Source organism: Mytilus galloprovincialis, chromosome 7 (assembly GCF_965363235.1).
Source record: "Mytilus galloprovincialis chromosome 7, xbMytGall1.hap1.1, whole genome shotgun sequence".
NCBI lineage: Eukaryota > Metazoa > Mollusca > Bivalvia > Mytilida > Mytilidae > Mytilus > Mytilus galloprovincialis.
This window is the reverse complement of record NC_134844.1, coordinates 14,067,266-14,083,467: the sequence shown is the minus strand read 5'-3', so window position 1 is coordinate 14,083,467 and position 16,202 is coordinate 14,067,266. Positions and strand designations below refer to the sequence as shown.

The window sequence follows — 16,202 nt, the reverse complement described above, 5'->3', positions numbered from 1 at the left end:
AGAGATTTAACCCAAAAAAATTAAGGTGAGCGTTTCAGGCTCTTGAGAGCCTCTTGTTTATCAAAATATTAGATTATGATTTTTTTTCTAGAAAAAAACTCACGGTTGGAGGGAAATGGAAAAAAAAACCTGACGTATAGTTTTTCTGCACTTGAAGTCAGGTCAAGGTCCTCGGCTATCGATCTGACTACTCGTGCAGAAAAACTATCCGGCAACGGTTGTTATCGGCCTGTTTCTTTGTTACCTTTGTACTGTATCTAATACTTAAACTAGATACAAAGAACTATTTATCAGTTATTTTTACAAAACGATTTATTTTAGCGTTGAATGGTGCACTGGATTTTCTCAAATTCTATGTCCAGAAGGGAGGCGTTCTTCATAATAAGGATAGAAATGGACATTTACCGCTTACGTCCTTATTGAAAGCGAAATGTAACAACGAAAGGGCAGACACTGTTAAAATAGCCGAAATTTTCCAGTTCATGATAAAAAGCTCTATCAAATCTATCGACGACGGAGATGATCCTTATCTTTTACATACTGCTGTCAGACATGGTTTAATCAGAACAGCAATTGCTATACTAGATGCCAAGGAATTTGCAACTGTTGTAAACAAAGCACATGAAACACCACTTTATTTAGCAACTAAAGCTCGCAACCGCAAAGAATTAATCGATCTTTTGTTGAGGAATGGAGCTGACCCTAACCAACACACAAGCTTTAAAATACCCATTGTTTCAGCTGTTAAACAATGCGATGTACCCACAGTTTCTACACTCATAAAGACAGGGGCATCCATTAATGTGAAAGACAAATTTGGTAGATCACTTCTACATGTATTGTATTCAGATAAATCAAAAAAAGGTTTGTTTTGGTATAGTATTGTACATGTGTAGACTTAAATTGTACTCAATCTTTACGTATCTTGAATTCGAGGAGCTCTTCTACATTAGCAAACCCTATGAAAAGTACGGGAACTATAGTAGATATTAGTATATATGGATTGGTCGTGCCAAAAAGTATTATATTAAAAACGAAAAGAAGGTTGGGATTGATTTTGGGGGTTATGATCCCAAAGGTGTAGGTATAAGGTGCCCAAAGGTGCCCAAAACAAGCATTTATCTAGTTTCAGGACAATAACTTGTGTACTAGTATTTCAATTACTCTGAAATTGTTCCACAATGTTTCATACCCAAAAGCAGAAGGTACAAACATTTTTCTAGTTAACGGACCAGAACTTGTGTATAAATGTATGGATCTCTCTGACATTGTACCACAAGGTTCCATACAACAAAGGGAAGGCTGGGATTCAGTTTGAAGTTAATTTCCCCCAACATGTAGGAATAATATAACTTGTGTTTAAGTGTATGGATCTCTCTGAAATTATATTCAAAGGTTTCTTACTACAAAGGAAATGCTGGAATTGAGTTTTGAGGTTCTTGCTCCAAGGGGTTTTCAATAAGTTATCAACTAGCGATAACGGATACAACAGATACAGATACGTCTGCCTCATATCTAGACTTACATCTTTATGTTGACAATGAGGGTCGGTTAAAATACAAAGTTTTACGACAAAATGGATTATTCTAGCTTCCCAATTGTGAACTTTCCATTTCTATGTAGCAACATTCCAGCAGCGCTTGCATACGGAGTATATATCTCCCAACTGATACGATATTCTCGGGCTTGTATTTCCTATGTTAATTTCTTTCATAGAGGGTTGCTATTAAACCGAGAGATCCAAGCGGTGGAGTTGAAATCATCCCTTGGTAAATTTTACGGACGTCATTACGAGTTGGTTAATCGTTATGGTAACCGTTTCACAGATGATGGCGGATATGTTCCTTACGTCGAAACTACAATCCTGTTCCCTTTACAAGAATGTGACCTACCGAATTAGAGTATTTACCGGGTTTGTAATTTCATGACCAACAAGGCGGGTGCAACATGTGGAACGGGGTCTTCTTATCCTTCTGGAGCATATGAGATCGCCCCCAGTTTTTGGTGGGGTTCGTGTTGCTTAGTTTCTAGTTTTCTATGTTAAATCTTGAGTTACATTATTTGAATGTTGTCTTTTTCTTTATTAGCCATGGTTTTGTCAGCTTATTTTCGATCTATGAGTTTGACTGTCCCTCTGATATCTTTTTCCTCTATTTTAGAGAGAATTCTCTGAAACAAAATTTCAATTTAAAGATCGTTAACATGATTCAATTTTATTTAAATTGTTTTGTTCAGAAATGCAATTTTGAACAAAAAAATATGGCTATCCATGATAGACTAGATTAGAAATAACTGGAATAAACTATAAAATGTTCTTGCCTTTTAGCACGATGGAGTCATTTTATATGTGTCTGAGGATTTTATTTACTGTGAATCAAAATTTCATGATACAAAAAATTAGAAAATATTGTAAATTAAGGAATGTATCTCCCGGATTCAAAGGTCTGATTATTCCTTTCCCGGCTTTGTCTGTACCTTTGGTACCTTTTTGGATTAAAGCTCTTCATCTTTTTAATGAGTTTTGGATTTTCAAATATTTTTACCAGAGCATCACTGAAGAGACATTTATTGTCGAAATGCGCATCTGGTGCAAAGATGGTACTGTATATGTTATTTATATCATATATACAAATGTAGATGTACGGACATCATGAAAATTGAAAAATAAAAACACGTCAATTTTAAGAAATGATAAGCAAACGTACAATCAATCATCTTCATTTGGGCAAAACTTGTAGAAAGAACCTATAAAATGCTCTTACATAATACAAGCAAAACAATTCAGACAAGAAAATCAACTGTCCAATTTGTGATAAAATAATACATGCAAAAGATCGTGCTGTATTAAAACAGAACAACAACAAAAAATATATTAAAAAACTTTTTTTTGCTCAATAGAATATTGATAAAGAATAATCATTGAATATCAGTTGTTTAAACTTGTGCCTTTTTGACTTCTGGATGAAACTATACTTTAAGAATGCTTATAGTAATGATTGAAATATGTTCATTACTGTTTCCTGTTTTTTGTAGTACCAGATTTGTATATATTTGTTTTAACTGTGAACTTTTGTTTTTATTTAAATGATATACCTAAAATAATATAAATTAATCTTGATCAATAAATTGTTTTGTAGGAGACTTGTGTCTTATGACAAAGTTGCTGCTTGAAAATGGTATGAATGTGAACGGAACAGATAAGGCCGGAAGATCTGCTTTATTTACGTTATTCCAATATACAACAGAGGACAATATTCATTCATCATCAAATAAAAATCAAAAAGATGTTTTGCATTCTAAAGAAACGAGGGAAGATATTGTTCCTATGTTAGTTAGTTATGGCTTGGATGTTAATTTAGTTGATAAGTCTGATAATACCGCGCTAGATGGAGTATGCAGTTCAGGTCAGTGCTTATATTTAATTAACCATTTTTCATATGTAAGGGTTTCGTATATCGTATTACTTTATGATAGTCTACAATAATGATATACATATATATCTATATAAAAATTACGTAAATCGGTCCCACACAAAAGCCTCCCTTACCTATATGACAGATGTAAAGGTGTTTATCACTGTTCAATTTTTTGGTTAAAGATTACTTTATTCAATTTTCCAATTTTAGCACTTACGTGATTAAGGTTACGTTTTATATATATTTTAAGGCATAGGGATTACGAAAAAAGAAAAGAACTTAAAACGCGTCTTTTTAAATTTTTTCTTCATCAGAACATTTTTTATTTGACTAGGAATAAATCCAAAAGCTGGAATAGCACTTCTTAATACAGGAGCAAACCCAAGAAGCAATTGCCTTGAAAGAGCAATTATAAATTTTCCTGTGAAAAACACAGTCTGGGTAGAATTCATTGATTTGCTTCTTCTAAAAGGATGTGATCCTAATGTATTCAATGGGGATTCATCGAACCTGATACATGTGGTATCATATAGATCGAGATGCTTGGTAGAATCGCTCCTTAAACACGGATCAGACGTTAACTTTTGTGACTCAAGAAACAAGACAGCCTTACATTTTGCCTGTGAATTAGGTAGGTGTGACAAAATAATAAAAGTGAATTGTAAAATGTGTGAAATCTATTAAGAAGAATGTCGGTCGATTTAAAATGTGTTTACACTTTACTGTTACGACGTCTAAACAAGTAAATCGAAAGTTGTTCTGTTTGCATGTTTCAACATGTTCAAACAATATTTGCAGGTGCTTTAACAAAGAACGTAAAGGAAATTTAGTTTTAAAACATAAAATTATGGTCAAAGCACGTGTCATACTTTATAATCACGCCTGGTTAACCATAAACTCTCAACCGAATGGTTAAGCGAGAAAAGAGTTTACTATATAGAGGGTTCAACAATTTCGTCGATCTTTCCTGATTGACAATTAGCTTTTTTGAAGTTTCATTTAACAGAAAATATCAACATTGTTCCAGAATATTACAATCTATACCAGACAATCACAAGTGCCAGTAAACCTTTTTCTCGCTAAACCATTTGCTTCAGATTTGATGGTTTACCAGGTGTGATAATGGCCTTTTTGTACCGATACAAAGAGTTATGTGCACACAAATTTATTTCATTTCCTTCAACTATATATTTGTTTCTGTCTATTTTCCTCGACTTCATTCTCAAATAGTGAATAATATATCATCAGAAAACAGTTTTTTTTTCAGTCCGCTCATATAAAATAGAAGCTGTGGTAGGATTGCCAATTAAAAGTTTCTAAAATTAAGAAAGACCAAATGACACAGACATTTTAACAACTATAGGTCACCGTATGGCCTTCAAAAATGATCAAAGTCAATACTTCATAGTCAGCAATAAAAGACTCCGAAATAACAAATGAAAACTAATTCAAACGAAAAAAACTAACGGCCTAATGTATGTACATAAAATGAACGAAAACAAATACTAGTATGTAACACATCAACAGGCAACAACCACTAATTTACAGGGTCCTGCCTTGGCGCAGGCACATACATAAACATGTTAACGGGATTCCAACCATCCTTCTAACAATGTACCAGTACGATATAAGAACGAACTATGAAAAATAGTTGAAAAAGGCTCAACTCATCAGATGGATACAAATAGAATAACATCTCACAAAAACACAGAATTGAGATCTCGCCGTTACTGACAGCTAGTTCAAAGCCACTAACAGCTTATAAAAAAATCATGCATCTAAGACTAAATTATCAGTCAGTACTTATCCAATATGCAATGGATTTAGTGTAATGACGTCATTAACAGTCAGATAAAACATGACATTGTGCAATGCCAAGTTACAGGTATCTACAGATTATAGATTCATGAATATGTATATGTATGTAACACTGATATTTAGTTTGCTTTTAATTTACTGATAACAATTTTTTAATAAAAAATAAAATACCATTAAAACAATATTAAATGATATAAGTAAATTGTTGAATTGGTAATCTTTACTTATATATAGGATCGATAAGTTTACCAGGATCGTTTTTTTAATTTTAGGGCACTGTAAACAACATTTTCATAAAAATGAAGATGTGCTCTCCCGTTTAAAAAACCAAACTTCAAAACTAAATCTTTATATCTATGGAAGAATTAAGTAAAGATTTTAAGTAATTTGTGGTAACGGAATCCCTGGCTTAATATTAGTCTGTACATATTTTCTCCTTCACTAATTTTGGACAATTGTATGAAGTTATATCCCTATATAACTATTTTGGTGTTTGTTGTCTCTGACCAAATGTTCAGAACTTTTGTGTTGACACAAATTTTAATTGATATACTTATATTTATAAATATACTGTTGACAAAGCTTTTAATGAAATTGAAATACTAATATTGTCTACCCTTGGAATAGATTACCTGTATACGGCAAAACCTTTCGACATTTTGATCCGAAATTCCTACAACTTTGTTCTTTATTTTGCTTTTTAATCTTTTTGGTTCGAGCGTTACCGATCAGTAATTTGTAACGTGCGTTTGTCGTCCTAATGTTTATGGGGGCATCACTGTTTACCCTTATACATCTGTACGTTCCGAAATTGGTTACCGTTCTCGTACCTAAGTTTTCTTCAACCAAATGTTATGCATACTTATCTATGCACGATGCTTATAACCACCAAACACAGATCACGTTCGAACCTGAATGGCGTCACATTCAACGCTCGTCATTAGATAACACTAATGTGCTATCTCATTGTCTATACTTTCAATATCATAGTTCAGTTCTTTTTATTATCAAGATTTATTACCCACCCTACAACATAAAAACCGATAATACCGTATTTTGCGTTGTCGTCATATCGCTGCCTTTGTCAACTTTTGGTTCTGGTTTAATTTTTCCTGTCGACTTTTGAAAATGGTGACAAATATGTGTGATGTTTTTAATGATGAAAACGTCAACTTTTACACGGCACTTACAATAAGGAAGCTATAAACAATTCCTTAAAAAATACACGGGGTTATTTCTCAACTTTAAGGTAGATGGGGTGTCTAAATTATAATCCATAGAATGTTTTAATAATTTGCCAAAAAGTAGTTTATATCCTTCTTGTTTAAAAACATTAACAAAAAGAATGGGTCACCGGACTTATTTTCACACTGCAGGTTGTGCAAAATTGTCATATTTTGTATAGATTATGCATGGAAAACCCAATTTTCTGCCATAAAACGAAAACTACACCATAAAATTGTGAGATAAAATATTAGAAGATAGCTCCAATACTATACTTTCAGATAAGAAAAAGAAAAAGGGGGTCACCGAACTCGTTTTCTTGCTACATAATAAAAATTAGAAAATTTCTAACACATTCTATTGTAAAAGTAGCACTATCTGAATTATCTCCCCTTGCATTTGAGTTGCCGCCCCTTATTTGGCAAAGTTGACAAAAGTTCAATCAAACAAAAGTATTCTTTTTTTTGTAAAATACAACCATAAATATGGTTACACATGACATTTTCTATATTACAATGAAAATTCTTATACATGAATTACCTTCTTATCTCAAAATTTGCACATTTTATAAAAGATCTAGACCTTGTTTGTTGGTATTTCATTATTCAAGATGGAGGAAGACAGCCTATCTACCTTAAACAGCCATGAAGGGATATCAATTTTATATTTACATAATTTGTAAAAAAAGTAACATGGGGTTTTTTTTTTTTTATTTGATAGTAAAACTTAGTTTTTTGCTCTCAATTCAAACAGGCTGTATGGTCAAATGATTTAAATACAGCTAAGCTGCATTATGCGAGCACCCTATTTGTGTTCTACCCAATAAATGCTGAAATACTTGCCATTGTTATTTTCTAGCCGGCTACAATGTTATATATAACTAATTGAACACGTTTTTAATACTTTTTATTCTGGATTACAAAACATATGACCAGAAAAACCTTAAATGATCGTCGAATCAGCCAAAAGTTTTGAAGTTACACTGAGGAAGTAGTGCTCATTAGAATTCATTTTGTGTAGTTTAGTATCATATGACCTGTGCTTTTTGCTAAGATGTCAAAGAACAATTGTATGAAATATTTAATCACCGAAAATCTCTAAAGACAAGTAGTTTAGATTTCCCAAGTAGCAAAAGTCGTAGGAATATTGTTTGTCATCAATACGTAGTACAACCACGTCAGTAGTCTATTTATAAGTTCAACTGTTCATGCTGTTGGCGGCAATTTTAAATTAGAAGACGACAGTTTCGTATCTTTTCAATTTGGAGGCAGGAGTGCAAATTAGCAGTGGTCCGAGGTCCGCGACCTTCCACTTTTGCACGCGGTAATTTGACTTGGTTTCTAGCTAACGCCCGACAAAGTCAACTTCCACTTGAAAGAAAATAAGAAATACCTTTGCAAACCTTTTCACCAAAGTCTCCAAATAAACAATCTAAAAACTTATTTTCATCATAATAATTCATGACAGCGATGTTCATTTTGTTCAACCGCTAGCTTTATAAATATTGTGTCTGTATTTATATTGTATGTTTCTCTGTAAACTTGTATCTAGTTTTTAGAGAATAAAGTATCTATCTATCTATGTAAAAAACGGAAAATTGCCATCAAATAATGTGTAAATTCGAGTAAAATCGTATCTGATTGACAAAAACTACATTGTAAACACAATAACAATGGCTGCCGTGAAGATAAAATTTACAATATCGGATCCGATTCCGGAAGTGGATAAGGATGATTCTGGGTTTTGGCAACCAAATACAAAAAAAATCCAGGCAGGTGATAAAATACATCTATGCATGGTAAATGTATATAAACACTAGAATTGAAAACCAAAAAAAAATATGTGTGATGAAATATTTTATATAGACACTCAAAATTACTTTTTGATTTTTTTTTATGTCAAAATCCAATACAATGTGACAGCTGGGAACAGTATATCTAACAATATATATGTTCATGGTCACAGTATAAATTTTCTTTATCAGTGATAAATGATGATAATGCATGTGAGATGCTTTTAAAGTGTAAACATATTACTGCAATTTTGAAGGGGTATTTTTTCTCAATTGTGAAGGGTCAATTAAAGTAGCTGGAAGTTTCTTACTAATACTTTACTTTCACAAATAATGCAAATATATTATATAATCCTGAATGTAAGCAAATCATATGATATATAAGTGACGTCCTTTATGCCACTCTACCCCCTCCTGTTTGATAACTTGGAAACGGTCGAGATCCCCACCCCTGTACCATACATTCAAGTATAGGACAATATAATAAATCAAATAAAATATAAGGGTAGTTCCTGGAGTCGCACACCCCCTCCTGTTTGATAACTTGGAAACGGTCGAAATCCCCACCTCTGAACCATATATTCAAGTATAGGACACTATAATAAATCAAATAAAATATCAGGGGAGTCCCTGGAGTCACCCCCCCCCTTTCCTGTTTGAAAACTTGGAAACGGTCGAGATCCTCACCCCTTAACCATATATATTCATGTTTGTGACAATATGAAAAATCAAATGAAATATAGGGAGAGTCGCTGGGGTCACCCCGACCCTCTTGTTTTAGAATTTAAAAACGGTCGAGATCCCCACCCCTAAAACAAATATATTCATGTATAGGACAATAAAACAAATCAGATGAAATATAGGGGGAGTCCCTTGGATCACCCCACCCCCTCCTGTTTGTGAATTTGAAAACCGTTGAGATTCCCACCCTTCAACCATATATATTCATGTATGGGACAATATAACAATTCAAATGAAATATAGGGGGAGGCCCTGGGGTCACTGTACACTTTCCTGTTTGAGAACTTGAAAATGGTCAAGATCCTCACCCCTAAACCGTTATTACTTATGTATGGGACAATATAAAGAAACGGTTGAGATTCCCACACCGAAACAATATATATTCATGTATGGGCCAATATAACTAATTGAATGAAATGTATGGGGAGTCCCTGGGGTCACCCTACCCCTTCCTGTTTGAGAACTTGGAAACCGATGAGATCCCCACCCCTAAACCATATATATTCATGTATGGGGCAATATAACAAATCAAATGAAATGTAGGGGAAGTTCCTAGGGTCACCCTACCCCTTCCTATTTTAGAACTTGAAAACCATCGAGATCCCCATCCCTTAACCATATATATTCATGTATAAGACAAAATGACAAATCATTTACATTTACTTTCGGCAGGTCAGTCAGACCTCACCTTTGATCCCTGTAGTAGTGAAAATTTTGTCTGATTCGTGTCTCATAACTTTTGTACTATAGAACACTAACTCAGTTTTCTTTCCAGGGAAGTCCATTCATACTATTACATGTTCGTACTAAGTCAATTTGTGCTACTAGCAGTCAACTAAAACCAACGTTAACTACCAAGTAGAACAACTGCAATCATTGCAAACTTGTACCATAAAAAAATATGCATTGCTTTTGAAACCTTTTTTTTTTTTTTTTTTTTTTTTTTTTAATATTAAACATATTTTATTAACAATCACCTGTTACATCAACCCTCAATTGCCCAGGGAAGCAACTAAGGGGGCCCCAATTTTTACAGTCTCATTTGTCGGGAAAAAAGCAAATGAGAAAAAATCTCCCACTATAAATTATTAACATCAACCTTTATAAATATTATCTATCCTTGTACAAATGTACATGTACCTGCAATCAATATCGATCTATATATCTATAACTCTCACCATATATAATTATTTGAATAAAGTATGCTTTTTATCTTCATTTATTTGTGCTTTTGAAACCTTGATAACATATAAATTATTTGCCTTTAATAATTAATTCATTAGATAAATACAAGAATTTGTATAGTAAGAAGGATTGGAATCTCGCGCTTTATCTTACTATACAAATCCTTAATAAATATAAATGTACTATATATGTTTGTTTAATGTTGAAGTAACATTGCCACAGTTTTCATAATTACGTTTGCCTTGGTTTTGGGTTTTTGGTTAACTGCCTTCAACGCTTACAGCGCTTTGGTTCAAAGTTGTTAAGATATAATTGTTTTAAGGGGGACAACACTATTAACATGATGTTTTAATGAAAGTGAAAATGAAAAATTATTTGTAGCTTCTGTAGCCATGAGCAAGACCAGGTAACATTCCATGCAATTCATACAGTTTTTAATAACGGAAATGTACATGTATCTACACGAGTACGAACATGACCTTCTTTAAGTTTTTTCATGTTGAAATGGGCCACTTTGGTTAGTTTCATTTTCTTTTCTTTTTATGTTATTATTACATTCACAATCATTTTTAGTTCCTTTTAAACACGAAAAGTTATGATCCCTGTGATATCTTGTTCTATATACGTATTGTATTGCCAATCCCACCACTATAAATATGACGCTATAGAAAAATAAAATGATGTTTGCACTCTCTCATCAAATACCGTTAAATTTTTTTTAAAACGTGATATTAAATAATGAAGACCAAATAACTTTTGAAACAAAAACAAAAAAATTAGTAAGAAGGACTTTTAAACAAAAGTGTAATACTTCCGATAAATATAGAGGGTGCCCTGAATTCTGCTGTTTTACAAGCCACGCCTTCTTTTAGGAGAAATATATAATATTGATAGATATTTAATTTCGTTTACGCAATTGTTCTAAAATATGATCTCTAATTTTCCTCTCATGGAGACATAACTTGGGAATGTTACCAGTATAAATAAAGAATGTAGCTGCGAAGAAGACCAAAAGTGAAGGGAGGGGTTGTACAGAATTTAAGTCCGAGTTTAAACGCTGAGAAGTTTGGGGCGTATAAATGTTGACAAGTTAACATGCTGCAAACACATATGTTTTGACCTTTGAATAAAATAGAAGTTTATATCAACCTTAAATTCAAGACTTTATTTTTTAGTGAAACTTCGTAGTTAAAGTGTCACAATTCAAGCCGTAAAAAGGGTGTTCCTATGGGAAATTGCATTGTCAATATTTACATAAGTGCAACCTATATCTCGTGAGTAACTGTTACTTCATTAAAATATATGAAATGATAATTGCTCACTGATCAGTATACATATATCTTCAAAGATCCTTTCACCGTCCGAATTGTCGAAAATGTAATGTCCGATTATTTTTTTTTATCGCTAATGATTGATGTGCAATATTTCTATTTGGAAAACCTTTTTTTTTTAAATGGCATTATTTTTTTTATGAAATGCTGTTAAGCGAGACCAAAATTCTTTTATACAATTTCTAATGTTTCTATTATAGATAGGTCAAACTGCCGAGATGATATTGTTCAACTTCTAATTAAGAACGGGGCTAATTTGAATATTCAGACTACCTCTGGAAAAAGACCATTAGATATTTTAGTGACCAAAAGGTTAAGGAAGTCGGATATCATACAGTGTCAGGTGTAACAGAGCGTGTCATTCAAATAGAAGTTGATTTGTCGTCATTGAATCGTCTTGTCTGTGGAGGAGCACAATTATGTTGCATCATAACAACTGACAGTCTAGATATAGAAAACAGACGCACATTCTCATCAGCATACAGGAGATTGCTAATGGCTCGGTACGTACGATTACTGCTTTTAAAAATAAATAAACATGAAATCATTGGATTATCTGTCTACTTTTTCGATAAATTTTGATTTCAAAAAGTATAAAGGATTTTTATGATTGGTGATACAAATTGATAGAAGTACTGATTAAAACTGTCAGATAAATTCTCGTTTAAAAAATACACATACTTGTTTTGTGTGTATGACCCTACAACAATTTTCTAGCTAGTTCATTAATTAAAGATGATAAATTGTTAAACGTCTGAATGTTGATTCTTTGGTGTTCAAGGTCCTTTTGTTAATTTTACTCTTCCGTGACAAACCTAAAGTGTTTTTGATACCATCGTTTATTCATACGTACCAAAACATTTGCATATATGATATGTGGTGAAAGAGAAATATATTGAGCCGCATTTATTTGTCTAGGAATTTGCATTTATAATTACAAAGTGCCATTATTAGTGCGCTCAATATTATACTAATTTAACATTTCAGAAAACCAGGTGTGTTTTTTTAAGTAGTTGTTGCATTCTTTTACTATATGTTTTATGGAAATATAATGTTTCTTATGGAATTGACTTTAGGTTTTATTTCCTACTCAATCCTTTTTTGGTATGTTGCCAAAAGAACAAAAGCACGAATATATGTATATTCAAGCTAAAGTAAATATTTCACATTTAACAGGGACAAAAAATTGACAGAGTCTTCAAGCTTGCAGAATTTAATAAAACATGGATTCTTCAAAGCTGCAGGGTGTCTTATCAGATGTGGTTGGGATTTTGAAAAGGAGAAATGGTTTGAAAATTTTAATTTTGCATCAATGAATTTATCGAATATAGACAAAGGAGGTGAAAGTTACAAAATAATAGCAATGGAGAATGCTACATCGGAATTGCAGACCTTAATGAAGAGTTCTCAGTCGGTTCTTAAGCCTTTAGCACATCGTTGTAGAGATGTTATTAGAAAGCAGCTTGTGAAGGCGTCAGCTGGATAGGAAATAGAATCCAAGATAGAAGTGCTCCCAGTACCTACAACGATCAAATCCTACCTGAAGTTTGTTGATTACTGTCATAATACAGAGATATTTCAGCTCGAAAAGATTACAAGGTTGAAGTATTTGTTTTTAAAAATGGTTGCAATAAATATCAACAAAATCGTTATTCTACAAAATTGAACCTACAGAGAAAAGTTTTATATTTTTTTTTTCAATTTCAAAATGCTGTTGCGGATGTCGTCCAGTAAGAAATAATTTGAAGGCTACTTTGTGTTTCTAGTCTAAACTTCGTCAAATATAAACGAGAGGTACACAAAATGCGTTAGGATGTTTGAAAACCTTTTGTTTATCATTATAATTATTGGTCTGTTACAAAAATGGTCTATATGTTATGTGTAGTCAATGGTGTTAAGTATATGAACTCATTATAGACAGATGAAATGTGTGCCCTTTACGCGCGTGTTGTCCATAACAGACTTATCATTTACGTGTAAATCAAAAACGTTAGTTTTCACGAATGTGACCTACCGAATTAAGACTATATACTGGATTTGTAATAACACAAGCAACATGACGGGTGCCACGTATGGAGCAGGACCTGCAGGACCTGCTTACCCTTCCGGACACCGGGGAAAACCTCAGTTTTTGGTGGGGTCCATGTTGCTTACTCTTTCGTTTTCTATGTTGTACCTTGTGTACTATAATTTGTCTCTTTGTCTTTTTATTTTTATCGATGGCGTTGTCAGTTTATTTTCAATCTATGAGTTTGAGTATCCCTCTGTTATCTTTCGCCCCTCTTTTGAAAAAGAAAAGTAAAGCACGTGGTTGGATAGCATTGAGGAATTAATGAAAGTTAGTAATAATTGGCAAAACTTTAAGTTTTGTAACAGTGAATTTATAACTACTCCCATTATAATAATGATAACTAGTTTTCACAACGAAGTGTTTACTACTAGACTGTAATACCCTGAGAGGAAAACCTTGATCAGCAGTGCCATTGACCCAGTGGTTGTAATTTAACTCCTCAAGATAACATAATGATATTAGACATAAGATAATTGTAAATGTGTTGAAAGAATGTGTGTTTTGCTTTAAAAACAAAATCTAGTGAGGTAACAGATATTGTAAAAGTGTGCAGGGAAATAAAGGATATTTAATGAATATTAAATACGAAATAATGTTGCCAATGTAAACAAGCATTCGATTAAATCAATCTTTATTTTATTTTTAGGAGTTTAAGGGATTATGGAATTCCTCTTAACTATTTGCAGTCCACATTCCATAACCCATTTTATGTTCCAACCTACACTTTTGATATGGACTCAGATGATGGAGGGATATCTTATGAGCCAGATGATGATTATTATCCTGAATCAGATGACGACTATGTTTACAGACATGTTGGTTATCGTTCTGATGATGAATATTCTTTTTAAAACAGAGATAACAGAAAAAGTCTTGAATGCATTTTAATTTGATTTGATAGTTTTTAATGGAAATAAATGAATCTAGGTTATTTATAATGTGCATGGGACAATTAATAGTCTAACATTTTGTAAAAAGAAAATGTGTTATTAGCATCATTAGGTCGAATATTTGTTCTTTGGGTTTAATAACCAAAAGGCATTGCAAATATGTCAAACCAAATCTTTTGAATTGTAGCAAAACATCGCGTACATCAGTATGTACATTTTAATATAGATAAATTTTTCATTTCACGACAGTATCGATTATGAAGAACGCCTTTCAGTTAGTACAAAAACTGTCAACATATCTTCTCTTTGATCTCGGTAGCAACGAATGTCTCAGATTAAGAACATGTAAATGCTTTTTTGGTGTAAGCCTCTTTGTGTACAGCTTCCTATTTCAGAAGGGACACGAGCTGGTTAATCTTTAAACAGTAATCTGGTGTAACCAACTGGCATATGTCAGCTGCTTTTGCTTTTATTTTTTTATGGTTAACTGACAATATTTTATAGATTTAATCAGTGAATTCTGGTCCGTTTTTTACATACTTTAGGAATATAATTAACCTTGAGTTTGTAACTGTTTGTTCATTATTAATGTTATGTTTATGTTATCAGTGTATTTGTAATCATACCTTTATCACAAAGACTTTCAGCAAATCACTCATTTTCAATAAAGAAGACAATACATTTTACTATGTAAACTATAAAGATAATAAATAAATAACTTAACGTTGAGTCGTTTGTGTTTTCTCTTATATTTGAGAAATTGAGATAAGACGTGGCACGGTACTTGTCTATCCCAAATTCATGTATTTGGTTTTCATGTTATATTTGTTATTCTCGTCGTGTTTTGTCTGATGCTTGGTCCGTTTCTGTGTGTGTTACGTTTCGGTGTTATGTCGTTGTTCTCCTCTTATATTTAATGCGTTTCTCTCAGTTTTAGTTTGTTACCCCGATTTTGTTTTTTGTCCATGGATTTATGAGTTTTGAACAGCGGTATACTACTGTTGCCTTTATTTAAACGTTAAGCTATCAGTATTTGCTACTTTTGGTACTTACAGGAATTAATAATTCACAAGTAAAGATACTGGTTTTGTTTCATTGTTTTATTTGACATTATCAATTGGTTTGTTTAAATCTTAACTACACTATTCACAGTATCTTTTACTTCAAAATCATTAGCAAAACAAATCCCTAAAACCCCTGAATCTTACCTGTCGTGTTTCATCAGAGTTTTATTTGTTTATTATCAGTGATAGAATGTTTAAGCTGTATGAAATACGCAGCGCTTTTAATTGAAATACGAATTGTATAATTTGTTCTTTTTATGTGGTTTTGATATGATACATTTGAATGATTATTTGTTTTCTTTGTTTTAAATGTAAGTCAACATTATATGTATGTGTGCTTTATCTGTAAATATTATATCAATTAAAGTTTTCATTCTCTACACCACAGTTAGTTTATTGGTATATGTCAACTACGAAGCTGGATTTATTAATTATGTTTATTATAGAGAATTTAAACTATTTTTCCCCTGCAAGCACGGACTATTATCTTGAAAAATTTAATTGTTATGAATCAGCAAGACAACATCACAATTAGGTAAACATGGCCCAAACTTTCATTAGCTTCAGTTAAGTGTTTTTGCTATTGATTGACGTTGTTAAGCCTTTTGCCTCGGAAAACCCCCCAAATCAACCATTTTTAGTGTCATGAATTAAATTCTGCTCTAAAATA

The 16,202-nt window shown here is 32.5% G+C and overlaps 1 protein-coding gene across 3 annotated transcripts; it reads left to right on the top strand.

Annotated features, from left to right (window-relative positions):
- Window positions 1-302: 302 nt before the first annotated feature.
- Window positions 303-15,126, top strand: LOC143082370 (ankyrin repeat domain-containing protein 61-like). Of its 3 annotated transcripts, XR_012980367.1 has the most exons (6): window positions 303-864; window positions 3,138-3,404; window positions 3,751-4,047; window positions 11,708-12,010; window positions 12,684-13,106; window positions 14,225-15,126. XR_012980367.1 is itself a non-coding variant. In XM_076258018.1 (4 exons), the coding sequence occupies exons 1-4, from the start codon at window positions 483-485 to the stop codon at window positions 11,854-11,856; spliced, it is 1,095 nt and encodes a 364-aa protein (XP_076114133.1). In that variant the 5' UTR covers window positions 303-482; the 3' UTR covers window positions 11,857-12,014. The 3 variants fall into 3 exon arrangements, 1 of the variants encoding a protein (XP_076114133.1); XM_076258018.1 differs by lacking the exons at window positions 12,684-13,106; window positions 14,225-15,126 and having other exon boundaries at window positions 11,708-12,014; XR_012980368.1 differs by lacking the exons at window positions 303-864; window positions 3,138-3,404; window positions 3,751-4,047 and adding an exon at window positions 11,128-11,450.
- Window positions 15,127-16,202: the final 1,076 nt, after the last annotated feature.

Excerpts from the sequence above, each read along its gene's own strand:
- LOC143082370 (XM_076258018.1), top strand. The coding sequence starts at position 483 with ATGATAAAAAGCTCTATCAAATCTATCGACGACGGAGATGATCCTTAT. Across the intron at positions 865-3,137 it reads TTCAGATAAATCAAAAAAAG|GAGACTTGTGTCTTATGACA; the intron begins GTTTGTTTTGGT and ends ATTGTTTTGTAG. Across the intron at positions 3,405-3,750 it reads AGATGGAGTATGCAGTTCAG|GAATAAATCCAAAAGCTGGA; the intron begins GTCAGTGCTTAT and ends TTATTTGACTAG.